The 16,007-nt window shown below is 34.8% G+C and overlaps 1 protein-coding gene across 1 annotated transcript in view; it reads right to left on the reverse strand.

The window, feature by feature from the left end:
- Window positions 1-16,007, reverse strand: part of MALRD1 (MAM and LDL receptor class A domain containing 1) — a gene marked incomplete at its 3' end in the record, with an annotated part of 364,653 nt that overhangs the window by 294,128 nt on the left and 54,518 nt on the right. The window contains exons 11-13 of the mRNA XM_084254012.1: window positions 14,534-14,680; window positions 11,732-11,832; window positions 2,109-2,282 (exon numbers count right to left, since the gene is read on the reverse strand). Of these exons, the coding sequence (XP_084110138.1) occupies window positions 2,109-2,282; window positions 11,732-11,832; window positions 14,534-14,680 (422 nt within the window). The remainder of the gene's footprint in view (window positions 1-2,108; window positions 2,283-11,731; window positions 11,833-14,533; window positions 14,681-16,007) is intronic.

Consider the following 16,007-nt stretch of genomic DNA (forward strand, 5'->3'; position numbering starts at 1 on the left):
TCTTTCTGTCTCCATAGTTTTATCCTTTCCAGAATGCCATATAGTTAGAATCGTATGGTATCTACCCTTTTCAGATTGGCTTTTTTCACAAAATAGTAAGCATTTAACATTCCTCCATGTTTTTTCATGACTTTTAGCCGATTTCTTTTTAACAGTGAATAATATTTTATTGTCTGTATATATTACCACTTGTTTATTCATTCACCTACTGAAATGCATGTCAGTCAGCAATTATAAGCAAAGCTTCTATAAACATCCATTTGCAGGTTTTTGTGTGGACAAGGATATCCTCTTTTCTTAGCAATAATGTCAATTAGACACTAAAAGATCTTAATGGTAAGTTTTATTCTAACTAAAAAATAAACCTAATGAAAAAAAATGTTTATAGAAAATAAACAAATGAGTCAAGGAATCAAACTGTTCTTATTTCCTTTGTCCTGTTACAAGTAATAGAGATTGACACTATAATGATTCCATAACTGGTCTTTATGTTAAGTGTTTTCTGATTGAGAGTTATTAGATTCATGGTGCTTTCATCCATTAAATATGGGAGTGGAAACACAAATTTGGTTCATGAGAATATGGGGAGTTTGAAGTTCTTTACTGCTAAAAGCCTTGAATCAGTGAGCCTAGAGTGCTAGTCAAGAGGAGTAAAGAAATATAATGACATTTATTGAGTACATACTATTTCCAAAAAATGTCCAAGTAATAACCAGAGCCACACTAATAGCAAGTTTTGTGTTTTCTCTATTCCAGATTATCTTTCATGTGCTCTACATGTACAAATCATTTGATCCTCATAATAATTCTAGAAGGTAGATAATGTTAATAGGAACTGATGCTAATTCCTATTATTCCTATTTCTGTGGGCAGTAAGACTGCTGTTACTGACCACTTAATCTCATGAGAGAATGAATATTTTGATGATTGTTGATGTTAGAAGAATAAGCAGGACATGTTCAATTCATCCTTTTTGTGACTCACTCAACACCTTCTGCCTCCATTTTGGGAGCCAGCTAGTTAGTCTTCAGGAGTCATGCACTATATTATAATCTCTGGTTAATGGGAAAGGGTTTCCCCCCAAACTCCGCACTTTTCCAGCAGAGTCTGTTGTTCTATGGGTAAATCTACTTATTTGGAAGTGAAATATTATTTTGAATAATGCTGCTGATTATAAAGGCATTTCTCTAAAGTGTCTTGGTCTCCATTTGACCACTGTATTTATCTCACTTTGATTCTGAAATGATGAGGTGTGCAAAAGCTGCTAATATCCCAAAAATGATCTCACTCTCTTTTATAGAAGAAGAAACAGAATTCCAGGGGAATTAAGAAACTTTGCTAAGATAGTACACACAAATAAGCTTGAAACCTAGGTTCCAGAGCCCAAGTACATAGCCATCATTTTAACTACTTTCTCTGTAATACTTGGACTCCCCTAAAGTACTTGCTTTTAATGTTATTGCAGTTTTCAAAGATTAGGAAATCTGAAGTTCAAAGATGTTATTTGAGCAGTCACTTAGCAACCCATGAGCTGAGCAGAGATAAAAATTTAGACCAGCTGATTCCAAAGGCAGTGTATTTTACATTGTATTCTACCATCCTATCTATCAATAGTTTCTGAAACTGCTCCTTCCAAAAATCACTCAGAAGGAAGCTACATCCAAGAAGAAGGAGTTGGGGCCCCAATTTAATATGCTATACATCACCTATTTTTTTATTATTAACCAAGAAAATGACACCAAAATTTGACCAGTTCTTCAATACTAATGGGCATCAAAAAATGAGGTAATAGGGTTAAAATGTAAGCATAGTCAATGACATATTTTTATGCAACCTCATTTACCACCATCCTCACTTAAAAGATATTTTCCTATTAAATTACTCTTCTCTCTACAATCCTATTTGGTTCTCATCTCCTCTTTGCTATGCTTCCACAGAAAGGTCTCAAGCACATAGGAATTACTTCTCTAGTAATTCCTGATTGTGAATATGCTTACTTTATTAATATCAGGTAAGTTTATAGGAGATATATGCTATAGCTCTATCTTAAAAGATTAAAATTAAATCAGTATCTTCTGTTAGTGTGTTTTAATTACTTAAACACTCACTTGAAAAGGTAGAGTAGATTCTCCAGTCTTCATATAGAGATCAATTTTTGCTTGTCTCCACTGAGACTTAGAGACTCCAGTTAGATCACCTTGCTTTTGTAAATTTCCATCTAGTGATGTTCTTGTAAACACAGAGAGATGTGCATGCTGAGACAAATGATACCGGAACCGCACCTGTTGGAAAAAATGTTTGAGTGATATAAATATTCCATTTACTTATTCCTAATAGATTTTCTATAATTAAAAACATCCTAAATACTTTGGTGTTAAATGAAATCTTCTTGATTCTCTACTTCCCTAATTGTGCAAGTCTGGAAAATGACAAGTATGTCCTTTGTCAGTTTTTGCACTTCCTGCTTAAGGAAAGCCACAACATGGTTATACTCACTAGTATTTTTAACAAATGCCATAGAGATGTCTAAAGAAATGGGCCACTGGCAAACTGCCAGGATAAGTTTGAGAACACATATTTTTTCACTCTATCATGGGCAGTATTGTTGTAGAGCAACCCCAATACAAAACGGGGTGCTGACTGTGGGTCCTCACCCGTTGGGCGCCAAACTGTTGTAGAGCAACCCCGATACAAAATGGAGTGCCTGACTGTGGGTCCTCACCCGCGCGCTTAAAAGGACTTATCAATGCTTTACTACAGGCACACGTGAAAGGTTAATAAAAGGTTTATTTACAAGGGAAGGGGAAATGAGGAAATGTACAGCTCTGGGAGAAAAGTGGGAGACAAAGTTTTAATGAGTCCTACCCAATCCGCCATCAGGAATTTCAAAATGGCGCTCTCAGAATTGGCCGCCAGCCAGGAGCCGTGAAGCCAGGGGGTGAGCGATCGCAAGCCAGAGACCCCAAGGCCCACATGTTTGGTTTTTATATCCAACCTGGCTGCCCAACTCCACCCTCAGGTCCCAGCCACCCTCCCTTGGTGGTGATGGGATTTGTCTTTCCCAATGTCTTGATGGCTTTAGTCTGGAGTGGGGGTGGGGTCCACAAAGCCTGTATGGGATTAACTCAGGACATCATTTCCCCCTAACAGTATCACGCCCCTTTCATGAAAGTTTCCCATGATCCATCTCTCTTCTTATAAATTTGGGAGGTACACACTCTGACTCAAAGTTACAAAATCAGGTTTTACCATATATATTCCTTGATGCCTCAAACAACAAATCAAGAAAAAGTTTTCTTAAAAAAATAGTTTTCTATGGGGTCTCCCCTAGTAGCACAGTGGTTGAGTGCTGGGCTGCGAAGCTGCCCGCAGCCTCTGCTGTGCTGGTTGGATCCCTGGCCTCCAGCGAGAGTCCCGCATGGTGCGCAGACCTCTCCTGCCGTGCCTACTGCTCCCCTCAGCAGTATATTTCATCAGCCTGTCTGTTCTGTTCCCCGCTCTGGCTCTGGTGAATTCTCTCACCCTCCCGCGCTTCTGACTGTACCCAGTGCTTGTATAAATTTAAAAAAAAAATAGTTTTCTATGGTAATAAAAAATATTAATTAATGATTTTCATTAATTTCTACTTTGACATTATCAAAGAACATTGGGACTCACAGGAAGCTGCTTATTGATAATTTATTCTAAGTAAGAACATGCTCTTTTAGAAACCAGGGAATCTTAATCATTTTGCCTCCTACTTATCATCAGTGATGACAGATGAGGTACTAATGAAAATACAGAAAATTTATTATTTTAGGTACTGATAGCAATAGCTATAGTATTGAATTTGGCACTGTCATTTATTCTACCAATGTTTACTAAGTATTGGATATTGTGCAAGACAAAATTTAATGCCCTCAATAGCTGAATAATTCACTCAATAAAAAAGGTCAACAAAATATCTATAAAAACAAGTTCAGACACAGAGCAGCCATTTTTTTCTTCCATGTCATAAGGATTCCTAAGGCTGCTTGTTTCAAAGAAAATCAAACATTCAGAGATGAGGCCCCTCAGAAACAAAATGCTTCAATAGAGGTTCAAGTGAATCCTTTACAGTTTCACTATATTTTAAGTTGTGTTTTCCCTTTCTCATTTTGCTTTATTTTGTTGAACAGATGAACAGATATTAGTGCACATATAGGTGATTCATTTATTTCAGTGTTGGCATCAATTTCACTTAGGATGAAAGTTGACAAAATTTCTTTAAATGCTCTTTAAGCAAATTTCTGAGTACAATGGACCATGGTGGTAGACTATGGTTGATTTGGTAGTGAGAATACTATGGTGGTGATACTAAATATGACCTCAATTAAAAATAACTGTGACATCAATTAAAAATAAATAAAAGTTTTAAAAACAAATAGTTCAGTTTAAAACAGTAAGCAACATTTTCTGTTTTAATGAGGTATAAATCTTTTTCAATGTCTATTTAAATTACCACCACATGATCACAAAATTTGACCGGTTTCCTTTCATTTTAGATTTTACTACCATGGTAAACAAAACTCAGACCTTCACAGGTGAGTGAGAACTTTAAACTCAAATTGAAATGTTTAATTAAATTCTAAGGGGAAAGGGAGGATTGATATTCTTTGACTATAATTAAATTTTAGATCCTGCTATAGTTTCAACATGTTCCATACTTGTAAAAATGCAAACTAGAGCTCTAAACCTTGTTGTACAAGAGATGTACATGTCCCATCAGAATTTCAAGCTGTCAAACTGTCACTCAGTACATCACCAGTACAGTTATTTTAATAGTATATTAAGAGTAAATACCAATGAGACCCATATTCAATAGGATAGAAACTCAGCTCTTATATTTAATTTACCACTTTAAAAGAATTGGCCTCTTAAAGAGAAGTCATAAGTTTATCTTAGGTCTGGAAAATTTATATGGTCTTTACAAATTTAATGTTGGTAATGGTAAAATCACTGAATAAAAAAAAAAAAAGACAGGTAAGGGACAAGACAGTAGGTTAGTGGGTTCTAAAGTCTCTTCCTCCATGGACATAGTAAACCATCATCTGTCAAGAATGACTACATAGTAGAAAGATGAGGACTTGATGATCAGAAACTCCACAGTGAGGAGAGAAATATACCATGAGATAGGGTAGGAAAGCTGAGAATAATCCCACCAGGAATAGGAAGAGGCACCCTTTAAGCCTTCTAACAAGATTCCTGGGACCATCCACAGTTTCTAGTCAAATGTACCTGGACAAGATAAAACAAAGACTCACATATAAAGGAACCCCCATAAGATAATCAGCCAATTTCTCAGCAGAAAACTCTCAGGCTACAGGGAGTGCATGAGATTTTCAAGCACTGAAAGGAAAAGACCTCCAAACAAGTTTTCTCTATCCAGTTAACACTTATAACTGAAGGAGCAGTAAAGAGATTTATAAAGAAATGACAGTTAAAGGAATTCATCTTCTCTAAACTGGCTGCAACAATAATAAAGAAACTTCTATAAAATTAAAAGAAACCTCATGTAGAAGCCACAAGATCACAGAAATAATGGATTATATGCAGAAGGAAAGCAGCTGTGGGAACTGGCATAACAAACTCAAGACTAACTTGCTTTCAATAAAGAAAGATTTTTAAGTATAAAAATCCTATATATAAACTACATTTTGAATAAATGTATTTTGAAAAAAATACCTAGAAGAAACAAAGAAGACAAAAATGGAATCTAAAAACTATACAAAAGATACCTTTTAAAATACAAGAGAACAAGAACAAAAGAACAAACTGCAAAAACGCTCAGAAAAAAAATAGCAAAATGGCAAGAAATACTTATATATCAATCATTTTCTCAAGCATCAATGGGATCAAAAGGCACAGAGTGGTTGGTTAGATCAGAACACAAAATCCAATTCTGTACCTTTTCCAGGAGACTTATCTGAGCTCAGAAGATAAACATAGGCTCAAAGTAAAAAACTGGAAAATAATCCAACAAGAATATTGTGTCCTAAAAAAGCAGGGACAGTCATGTATATATCATTTAAAGTGGACTTCCAGCTGAAAAGATAACAAGAGACAAGGATGGACTTTATATAATTACTAAGGAATCAACACATTGGGAAGACATAATCCTCATCAATATATAAGCAATAAATGACGGAACATCAAAATGTATAAAGCAACTATTAACAGTTCAAAAAAGAAACAGTGACAGCAAGATAATAGCAATAGGGGACTTTAACACCCCACATCAACAGATAGCTCAACCAGACAGAAAATCAGCAAGGGAACAACAATCTTAATGAAATTTTTTTTAAAGATTTATTTATTTTTATACAAGAATTGGGGTACAGGCCAGAGATGCAGGGGGGAGGGGCGGTGAGAGGATTCACCAGAGACAGAGCAGAGAACAGAACAGGCAGACAGACCGAAGTACACTGCTGAGGGGAGCAGTGGGTGAGACAGGAGAGTTCTGTCCTGCCATGTGGGTTTCTCCCTGGAGTGCCGGGAATTGAACTCATGCTGCAGTGGCTGCAGATTGCTTTATAGGTTGTGTCTTAACCCCTGCGCCACCAGGGAGGCCCCTTCATGAGAAATTACACTAGTTTGACCGAATATATATTTATAGGGTACTGTACCCCCCAAAAAAAGCTGAATATACATTCATCTTAATAAGTTCATGAAGATTTAAATTATATTAAGTATCTTCATTGACCACAATGGCATAAAACTAGATTAGTGTAAAGAATGGAGAAAATGTCACATATGTGGAAACTGAACAATCAGCTACTTCATGAATTTTGGGTTAGTAAAATTATCATATACAAAACAGGATACTATTGAGCTGTAACAAATAATAAAGTCTTGTTATTTGTCACAACATTAATGAACAGAAGGAGAGTGTGTAAAGTAAAATAAGAGAAAAGGAGAAAGACAAAAACAGGATAGTTTCTCTCATATATGGACTCTAAAGATACAAAACAAAGGAACAGAAAAAAACTAAATCAAAACAAATCTAGAAGTCTGACTGCAGAATTGAGACTACCAGAGTGGGAAGGTCAGTGTCGAGAAGTAAAGGAGGGATAGTCCTGAGGGACTATACTAGAAGATTACTGGTACATCGGTGGTAGCTGAGGTGTGGTAACATTATCTGAACAGATACAAACCTGTACTTCTAAAACATATGTAGTATTATCAACTAACATTATGTCAATAAAAAACAAACTGAAAAAAGATACAGCTAAGACTTCAGAGAGGAGATAGGCACTCATTAAATGTGTAACCTGTGTGGCTCTCAATACTGTATGCTAGTCTTAAAACAGAGTAGGTCATGAACTCAATATTATGATGAAGATAGAGAATTTCTTACAGAACCTATTATGATAATTGTTATTTAGTAGATATTCAGTAAATAGGTATTCAAAAAAAGAGGAAAGGCTGAGTAGAACATTAGCCATCAGAGCCTCAATAAATGTACATAAATCTTTGTTAGGGAGGAGGGGAACTTGCTTTATGTTAGAAAATTACACAAGGCATTAAGTGTCCTTAGGGGCCTCACTGGTTTATGGGGAGAGTGAAAAAAAGGAACAATTATCTATAAATCGTGCAATGACAAAGGTAAAAATTACGTGTCTATGTACGTGTAAATGAATAAATTAAAGGAAATGAAATTTCATTTTCTCTATCACATTTTAAGTGCTCAATAGGTATATGTGGCTAATTGCTACTATACTGGACATACCAGGGGAAAATTTCCATTATCAAAGAAAATTCTATTAAATAGAGCTGCAAAATGTAAATTAAAATTATAATACCCATTTAAAATTTATTTACTACTTATCACTTTGAAAGGAAATTCTTAATTCATGACTGATTTATTAAAAATCAGTTAAATAAAATATTACTATTGAAAGATTGTTTTTATTTCTGTTGGATTTCACTTCAAAACTCTTTGGCAGAGTTGGTTTAAGCTCTTACTGTACTCACTCTCTCATAGCACTTAACACCACCTTGCTGACAATATCTCTATTTTGTCAGGGCAAGTGCATTTAGGTTGTCCCCATAGTACTCCCAGCATTGAAAGCTGTCATTTGCACAGAGTACTGAATCAGAGAAAGAATGTTAACAGTGGTATCACTATGAGTGCTTAAGGGAGAAGTCTCAGAAGAACATTTTTTTTTCTTTTTTTTCTTTTTATTTCCTCGAATCTAGAAAAAAAATGATGACTCATGTGTCTCCATCTGCACTGACTGGTGGAAAACTTAGTCTCAAATATTTAGCCTGACCCTAATAAGCTATTTTTGGAACCAACCCATCTCTTGATTCATCAATTTTTTCCCTGATATCTTCATTCACTTTTTTAAAAATATAATTTTAATGAAAAAAATTAAAATAAGTTGAGAAGTTTAAAAAAAATAGACAACATACCTACTAGCATTGAAAGCAGAAGGTTCATATCATCAAACTTCTTATTTTTGATTGTGAAATCCCAATAGTGAGATACATTCTCTTTGTATAATAACTCAAATATGAGAATTCAGAAAATATTAATCTACATAAATCCCTTTGATATTTGATATTTCCTAGTTTATTGAAAACAGTAACAGCATTTCAACACCCATAAGCATTGCCACTTCTGGCCCCCATGTGTCTATTTGCACTAGCCCCTGGCTATTCCAAGGGAAAAATGCCAATCTTCTGCCCATAATTGAGGGACTTATGAAAGTTTTAAATGAAAGTCCACATTGAACACAATGATTAGTGGCAAAAACTTGTGCATGTTGATCCCATGTGTTCACTATCCATAAATTACAAGGTTATTCAAGCAAAATGATTCCTAAAAATCTGGTGTTACAGAAGGATACTCAGAAGAAAGGTTCATGTTCCTATAAAGTTCATTTAAAAAAAGATTAACTGACACAATCACGCAGAGAAAAATCATAAAATTTCATTAAATAAAGGCTTCACTCACATCAAAATATGCAGCTTTGGTTATCTAACTGCCTCATTTTACCATTTTATAATGAAGAACACAAGTTCTTCTTCCATGGTAATATCTTCCAATTAGGAAGATAGGTTGGATTTTCTGACTACTCAAAAAGGATTTGGTTTATTTGGTTATTCTGTAATTTTTATGGAAGAAAATATTAATATGACAAAAAACTATAGACTTATAAAAAAAGAGTAATACCATTAGTTACATGTATCTCAGATAATAATTAACCTTCTCTAACAGACTAGTAGTAATGCCTAAACTAGAAAGTATTATATAGTAATCCAAATATCCCTGTCTTTAATTCAAAGATTACTAACCGTTAAGCAGATACAGACAAAATGGAAAAACCAAATACTTCTTCTGGCAGTCTATAAAGTCTCCTTGACAAATTCTTACTTTTTCAAAAACCAAGGCATACCACTAAATTGATATCTAAGGTCTTGAGAGCTTGAGGACTTGGTTCTGAGAGGCAAACAATCAAGTGTCTAAACTGTTACTTTAAGTGAAGCTCCACCAAATCACTTCCTACAGCCAACTCTAAATTTTAGCAATGAGAGAAATATGTCCTCAAGTGAAAGCGATCATAACTTGAAACACAATCACAATGACCACAAATTAAAAATTTCTAGCATAAAATGAGAACTGAAGATTTAAAAAAAAAAATTCTCAGCAAGTCTCAGGAATTTCTAATAATTTCTTAGAACTTACTTTCAAATGTTTGTAAAAGAAACAGAATTAACACATTCTGTTCTTTTTTATTCAATTTTTTATGTATATAACAATAGTGATGAAGATACTTCAATATGTGACTTTGAAAGAAAGCTAAATAAGCTTATAAAGCACTTTTAAAAAGCAACAAATGCTTCTGGAGCTCTAAAAAAATATCTAAATCGATCACATAGGATTTAATTAAAAAAAAAAAAAGCAAAGGCACATAAATGTAGAGTGCATTTGTGTGAGGTAGAAATAGAGCCCAGGTAATTGTCATTTCTAACTCCCATTTAAAAATAAGGAAAAACATGGGCCTCCCCGGTGGCACAGCGGTAGAGCGCTGGGTTGCGAAGCTGCCTGCGGCCTCTGCGGCGCCGGTTCAATCCCCGGCTGCTCCCCGGCCACCGGAGGAGGGTCCCACATGGCACGCAGACCTCTCCTGCCGCCCGCTGCTCCCCTCAGCAGTGTAATTCGGTCCTTCTGCCTGCTCTGCTCCCCGCTCTGGCTCTGGTGAATTCTCTCACCCTCCCGCACTTCTGACTGTACCCAGTGCATGTATAAACAAACAAATAAATAAATAAATAAAACATGCCTCTATTGGGAAAAAAAAAAAGTTGGGGAGAAAATGCCTAGCTTCTATAAATAAATAAATAAAAATAAGGAAAAACAAAGGGAGGGTGAGGGAGTGAAAGAGGAAGGACAACCTAGTAGGAGTTTTGAGCACTTAGATTTATACTGCTGAATGATATGTAATTCACCACTAGAAATGCTCAAGTTAGCTGCTGTAACTTTATATTTACAGGAGATGAATTTAGTGGGTGGCAGTATTGATTTCTTCATCATTTTCCAGTAACCAAACCAAAAAATGAACTGAAATTCTAAGAGTTATAGACATGTTAGAATTTTAAAGGACCTGAAATCAAAGAAAGCTGAATAGGAACATCTAGTCTAGCTATTAGTTTTATGGAAATAAATGGAATTATTTCTAGTGAATACCTACTATGAGCCAAATACTTAGATAAATGCTTTCTTTAACCATCATTTAGTCCTCACAAACATGTGAAGAAAATATGCTATTAATTATGCCTACATTGTAGACAGAGTCTCAAAGAGGATATATAATTAGAGACAGGACTGATATTCAGAAAATGGCAAAAAGATTTGAACCAAATCTGTCTAACTCCAAAGTCATCCTGCTTTCTCTACTGTGAACTGAGTAGCCCTTGTTCTATGTTTATCTGGTAACTGAACAAATAAAATTTCAGAAAACTGAGTCATCTTTTGAAAACCAATCAAAATTCTAAAAATTAATTTTTAGTAACAAAGACATTATTCTCCCAGGCATGTAAAATAATATAAACAATTTCAAATAAACAGTTAATGAGGGATGGAACATAAATACTAAAATTTCAAGTTCTAAGTTTGCAGATTTTTATCTCTATTTATATATTCTTTTTCTTTCAACAAGTACTACTTAAATTATTTTTTTTATTCAATTAACACTGTTGGTCAAATAAAATTCTATCCACAGCTTTAAATATTGAAAGAACTATGTGGAGGGCCTCCCCAGTGGCACAGCAGTTGAGCGCTGGGTTACAAAGCTGCCCGCCGAGTGAGGGTCCCACATGGCATGCAGACCTCTCCTGCCGCCCGCTGCTACCCTCGGCAGTGTACTTCGTTGGTCTGCCTACTGTGCTCTCCACTCTGACTCTGGTGAATTCTCTCACCCTCCCGCGCTTCTGACTGTACCCAGTGCCTGTATAAATAAATACATAAATCTTAAAAAAAAAAAAGAACTATGTGGAAAGAATACAGAATGACAGAAGTATCCTTTAACAGACCATGAAATCAATGGTATAAGTTGTATGTTGCAAATGTTTTCTGGAACAGTATGACATTTTCTGGCAAAATAGCTCACATAAATATCTCAGTTCATCATGGAAACAGCAAGCATTTAGGAGTATGAGTAAACCAAGTCCACTAACAGAATGGTCAAAGGAAATGCCAATAGTTGATTACCTGACATGGGGTAGAGGCAGTAAGTGATTTTATAAGAATAGGACTTCCGAGTCTGGCCACTCCAGGAAATTGATGATGTGCTCCAAAATAAATAAATGATCCTGCAAAAGCAAATGTAAAGTCATATGGATAAATTTCAACTGTTGCACATATAGTATTTTTTCTCTCTAGCATCTTATTCTCACACACAAATAAGGAAAATTAAATATTTAGTTACTTTTCATTAAGCTGTATAGATAACGTAAACTCTTTCTTAATAAATATCTAAAATACGGGCCTCCCTGGTAGCTCAAGGAGTTAAGACGCAGCCTTATGAGGCTGCCTGCAGCCACTGCACTGAGAGTTCAATTCCTCAGCAGACCAGGGAGGTGACCACATGGAGCAGTAGACCTCTCCTGCCTTGCCCACTGTTCCCCTCAGCAGTGTATTTCAGTATATCCGCTTGTTCTGCTCCCCACTGTCTCTGGTGAATCCTCTCATCCATACCTTTGGCCTACATCCCAGCTCTTGTATGCATAAATAAATAAATCTTAAAAAAAAAAAGAAAAGAAAACCCAATTGATTGAAAATGAAATCTTGTTCTAAATCTCCTAAATAAATATTTTTATTGGTTTAACTCATGTAATAGAGTTTGAAGTAAAATTAAATGAAGCTTGTAAGCTTATGATTAGATATTCAATAGGCCTTTATGAAATTACATGAGAGCTTGGTTTTTAAGCTTCTTTATAAAATACTAAGGGATATGAGCCTATGGAATGAGTTTGGTTGCTCCTGGGTCAAACATGCTTGACATTGTTGTCTGTGCTAGTGGGGATGAAAGCTTAATTAAAGATCCTATCTCAGTGTTAACAAAATAACTGCTTTAGATTTCAACTACAGTGATATGCTCACGGCAAAGGTACAGGGGATAGCATCTCTTAGCAGTCAAAAAATCCACATTCTGAACTGCTGTCAGGGGTAGCTTCGTTGAATACTGAAAATTTACAAGGAATACTATGCCAAACAATGTCAAGGTCTGATCCTGCCCTTTGATAATCACAAAGTGATGGGCAACTTGGAAAGTCAAGTCTTTTGCTTGAAAAATACCACTCTGAGATGATTTTTCAAGATACAGGTCAATGCTGACTTCACAAACATGATAGGATTTCAGAATTAAAATGTATTGTTCTTTAGATACTACCACGTGAATAGCCAAACAAGCAAGCCTGAAAATTAGCAGTGCCATCTCTGAATGGGAAAAATAGAACCCAGTTTATTTGGGCTTTAAATCTCAAAACCAAGTGAAAAGGATAATTGCTATTGCTACCTAATTCCAAACTAAAGTTATGGAAATAGTATACATATATAAGTTCATTAAATCTTCTGGCTCACCTATGAAAGTAGAGAATAGAAAATCATGATTTTGAAGCTTAAAACTCCTCAGATTCAAGTAAAACTCAATTTGAGTTTGTACAAGAGACTAACCAGAATTCGAAAAAATGACAAATATTCAAGCATATTTATATTATTTATAGAAAATATATAGGGCTAAATTATCAAGAACTCATATGAGACTCATATGAAGAACATTATAATGTACTATGGAAGACAAAAGCCCTCTAGTGAAACGGAAATAAGCAATTATGTAAAATTTAAATTATTTTTAAAATTATACAAATATTAACTTGATGAAAACTGACATGAAAGCTGAATGTAATTTTAGCTAAATATTTGGAAAAGAAGTAACATTGTCTTAGAATTTTATATAAGCAATTGAGGGGTAAAGAGAGGCAATTTTATACTCAGAACAGGAATTCTAGGAATGTGTCTCTGCATTTGTCTCTTAGAAGTCTGCTCTGCAGTATGTATTAAGGGGACAATGGAATTACAGTATACCAAGGAGATGTTTTAAAAATTAACATCATCACTGTCAATAGAGCTGAGTTTATAGGTATAGACAGCAGATGGATGGCAAAGTTTTTCTCTCTCCATCCCCTAACAACCTGTCCCACCAACCCCAATTCCAAAGACTGCAATTAAAAATACAGTTGACATTGTTAGTTTTGGCATATTTGTTTGGAAATCTCAAAGGAAAAAACCTATAGAACAATGTTCAATGGGGTTACATATCTTAAAAAGTGTCTCAAGTATCATTCTCTTTATTAAAAAGTTAAGATGATACTTATGTACCCAGGCAATAGCATCAAAAAAAGCAAAAGAAAAAAAGAACAAAATTCTTCTGTTTTTCTTGGAATTTAATAAAATCTTACTGGAATGCTATGATTGCTCTGTTTCCAGGATATTTGAAAAATTACAATGCTTTTTAAAAATATATACAAAGTAAAATGGTTTCTTACCAAAAAAAAATTTTAAAGCCTTAAGAGTTCAAGTATTTGTAGATTTATTTTATAGGTAGTGCTAAATCTCTGTTCTTTGTTCACAGAAAGAAAATTAAACTATTTTTCTTTCTATTTTTCAAAAATGAGATTGCTCCAAAACAAAGACAATCAAACTGTAATTCCTAGAGACTAGAAAGATTATCAAAAGACTTCCTTTCTTCATGCCAGCAATTCAAACTTTGAAAAACGCAACAAAACTGTTGGTGTTTAAAGCAATGTTCATTCCAGAAAACTAAATTAATTGCAAATTAGTAAGTCAATCAGGAGAATTTAAGCAAAACAAATTAGATTTCTGTTTATATAACCCATAGTCCAAAAATGAAAATACACAGCACCATCACTCCATAATGTGTGATTGCTGAGAATACATAATACCATTCAACATGGAAGAAAGGCAACTTTTTTTGAGAAGACAATGTCCTACCATGATTTATGTTTGCTGGATGGTCAGGATGAGAAATATTTTGCTCTCCCCTGATCATTCCCTTCATGAATTCCCAGTGTGAATCTTCTGTGAGAAATGGCTCCCAGTCACAGAAACCAGACTCAAAGTCACAGGTGAGACGATTTGCTGTTATGCATAAGGGAAAAAAGACGAGAAGTGAAGCAGGAACATGCAGCAAAACTTGGATTCTAGATAAGTCAACCAGCTTAGGAGGTCAATATAATTATTCCATTTTATAGTGAATATTTTACAATTATCACAATAGTTTTATTGTCTTCAGTCTCACAAGATTCTCCATGTGCTCTGTAAAGCATTACTTTCTTCATTGTGCCCTGACTGTCCATCTCTCCCGTGTATTTAATGATGCAAGGTGAACACCAGAGCTTTTCAGGGAGTAACTATTTCACCAGCTGAGATGGTAGGAAAAAAATCCATTTGAAAGGTGGGAGTATAAATTAATTCTGGACATTTTAAGAACCTGAGGCCAGCTCCTTGGTTTCATTCTAGCATGCTATTTTAAGGTTTTCTCAAAAAAAAAAAAAAAAATGCCTAGTCACTTTGGAATTGCAGTGACCTAAACTGTGCCCTTTTTTCCTCTTAATATATAATTAAAATTTGAGGAATACTTTATTCCTACACTTATCACAGCAGAACTAGTTCTAGAGAAAGTCAGGTTTGGGGTTAGCTTCATAAGTATCTTCCCCATCTTGTCTCCAATTTTGTGAGAAAAGAAAAAGCAAGTTTCAGAGAAATTTTGACAACTTGATTTGTGTTTTTGAGAAGTTAGATTTTATGTGATTAAATTTCCTTTTGCCAAAATAAGAATTTCAAAGTACCAGCCTATCTTAGATAGCAGCTGTGGGGATAAATGAATATAATTAATTTTACACTTGTTTCCAAATATTGCTCTTTATACAGAGGCATTTTTATAACAATAGGAAGGCAAAACATTTCCTATTCATAAGACACCCAAATTTTTGACAGTTTCCCTAGGATCATAATGCTATTGCCTTTAATAACAATAATGATTTAAAAAATTGACATATTACCACTGAGATGTAAGAGACAAGTATTTTGTTTATAAACAATTAGCCCTCACAAATACAATCCAAAGCAAATGTAACTGTCCCCAAAGAGAAAAATAGGATGTTAGCTCTCAGTAATCTGCTGATGACAAATTTTAATCAACAGAACAACCAGGCTTTGATATCAGTCATCTCTAATGTCAAAATTTATACCTGAACTGTGCTAGAGGATTACAGGTACTGTGGTGGTGGATTTATCATGGTAACATTCATCTAAAGAGGTGTAAACCTGCCCTCCTAAAATCAACATTACCTCAACAAAAAATAATACAATTTTTAAAACTTTATACCGGAAGCCACCCCAAACCAGGACTCTGTCTCATAATCAAGAAGATTCCAATACTACATACTTACCCCAAATCATTACT

The sequence above is a fragment of the Talpa europaea genome, assembly GCF_964194135.1.
Source record: "Talpa europaea genome assembly, chromosome: 14".
Lineage (NCBI taxonomy): Eukaryota > Metazoa > Chordata > Mammalia > Eulipotyphla > Talpidae > Talpa > Talpa europaea.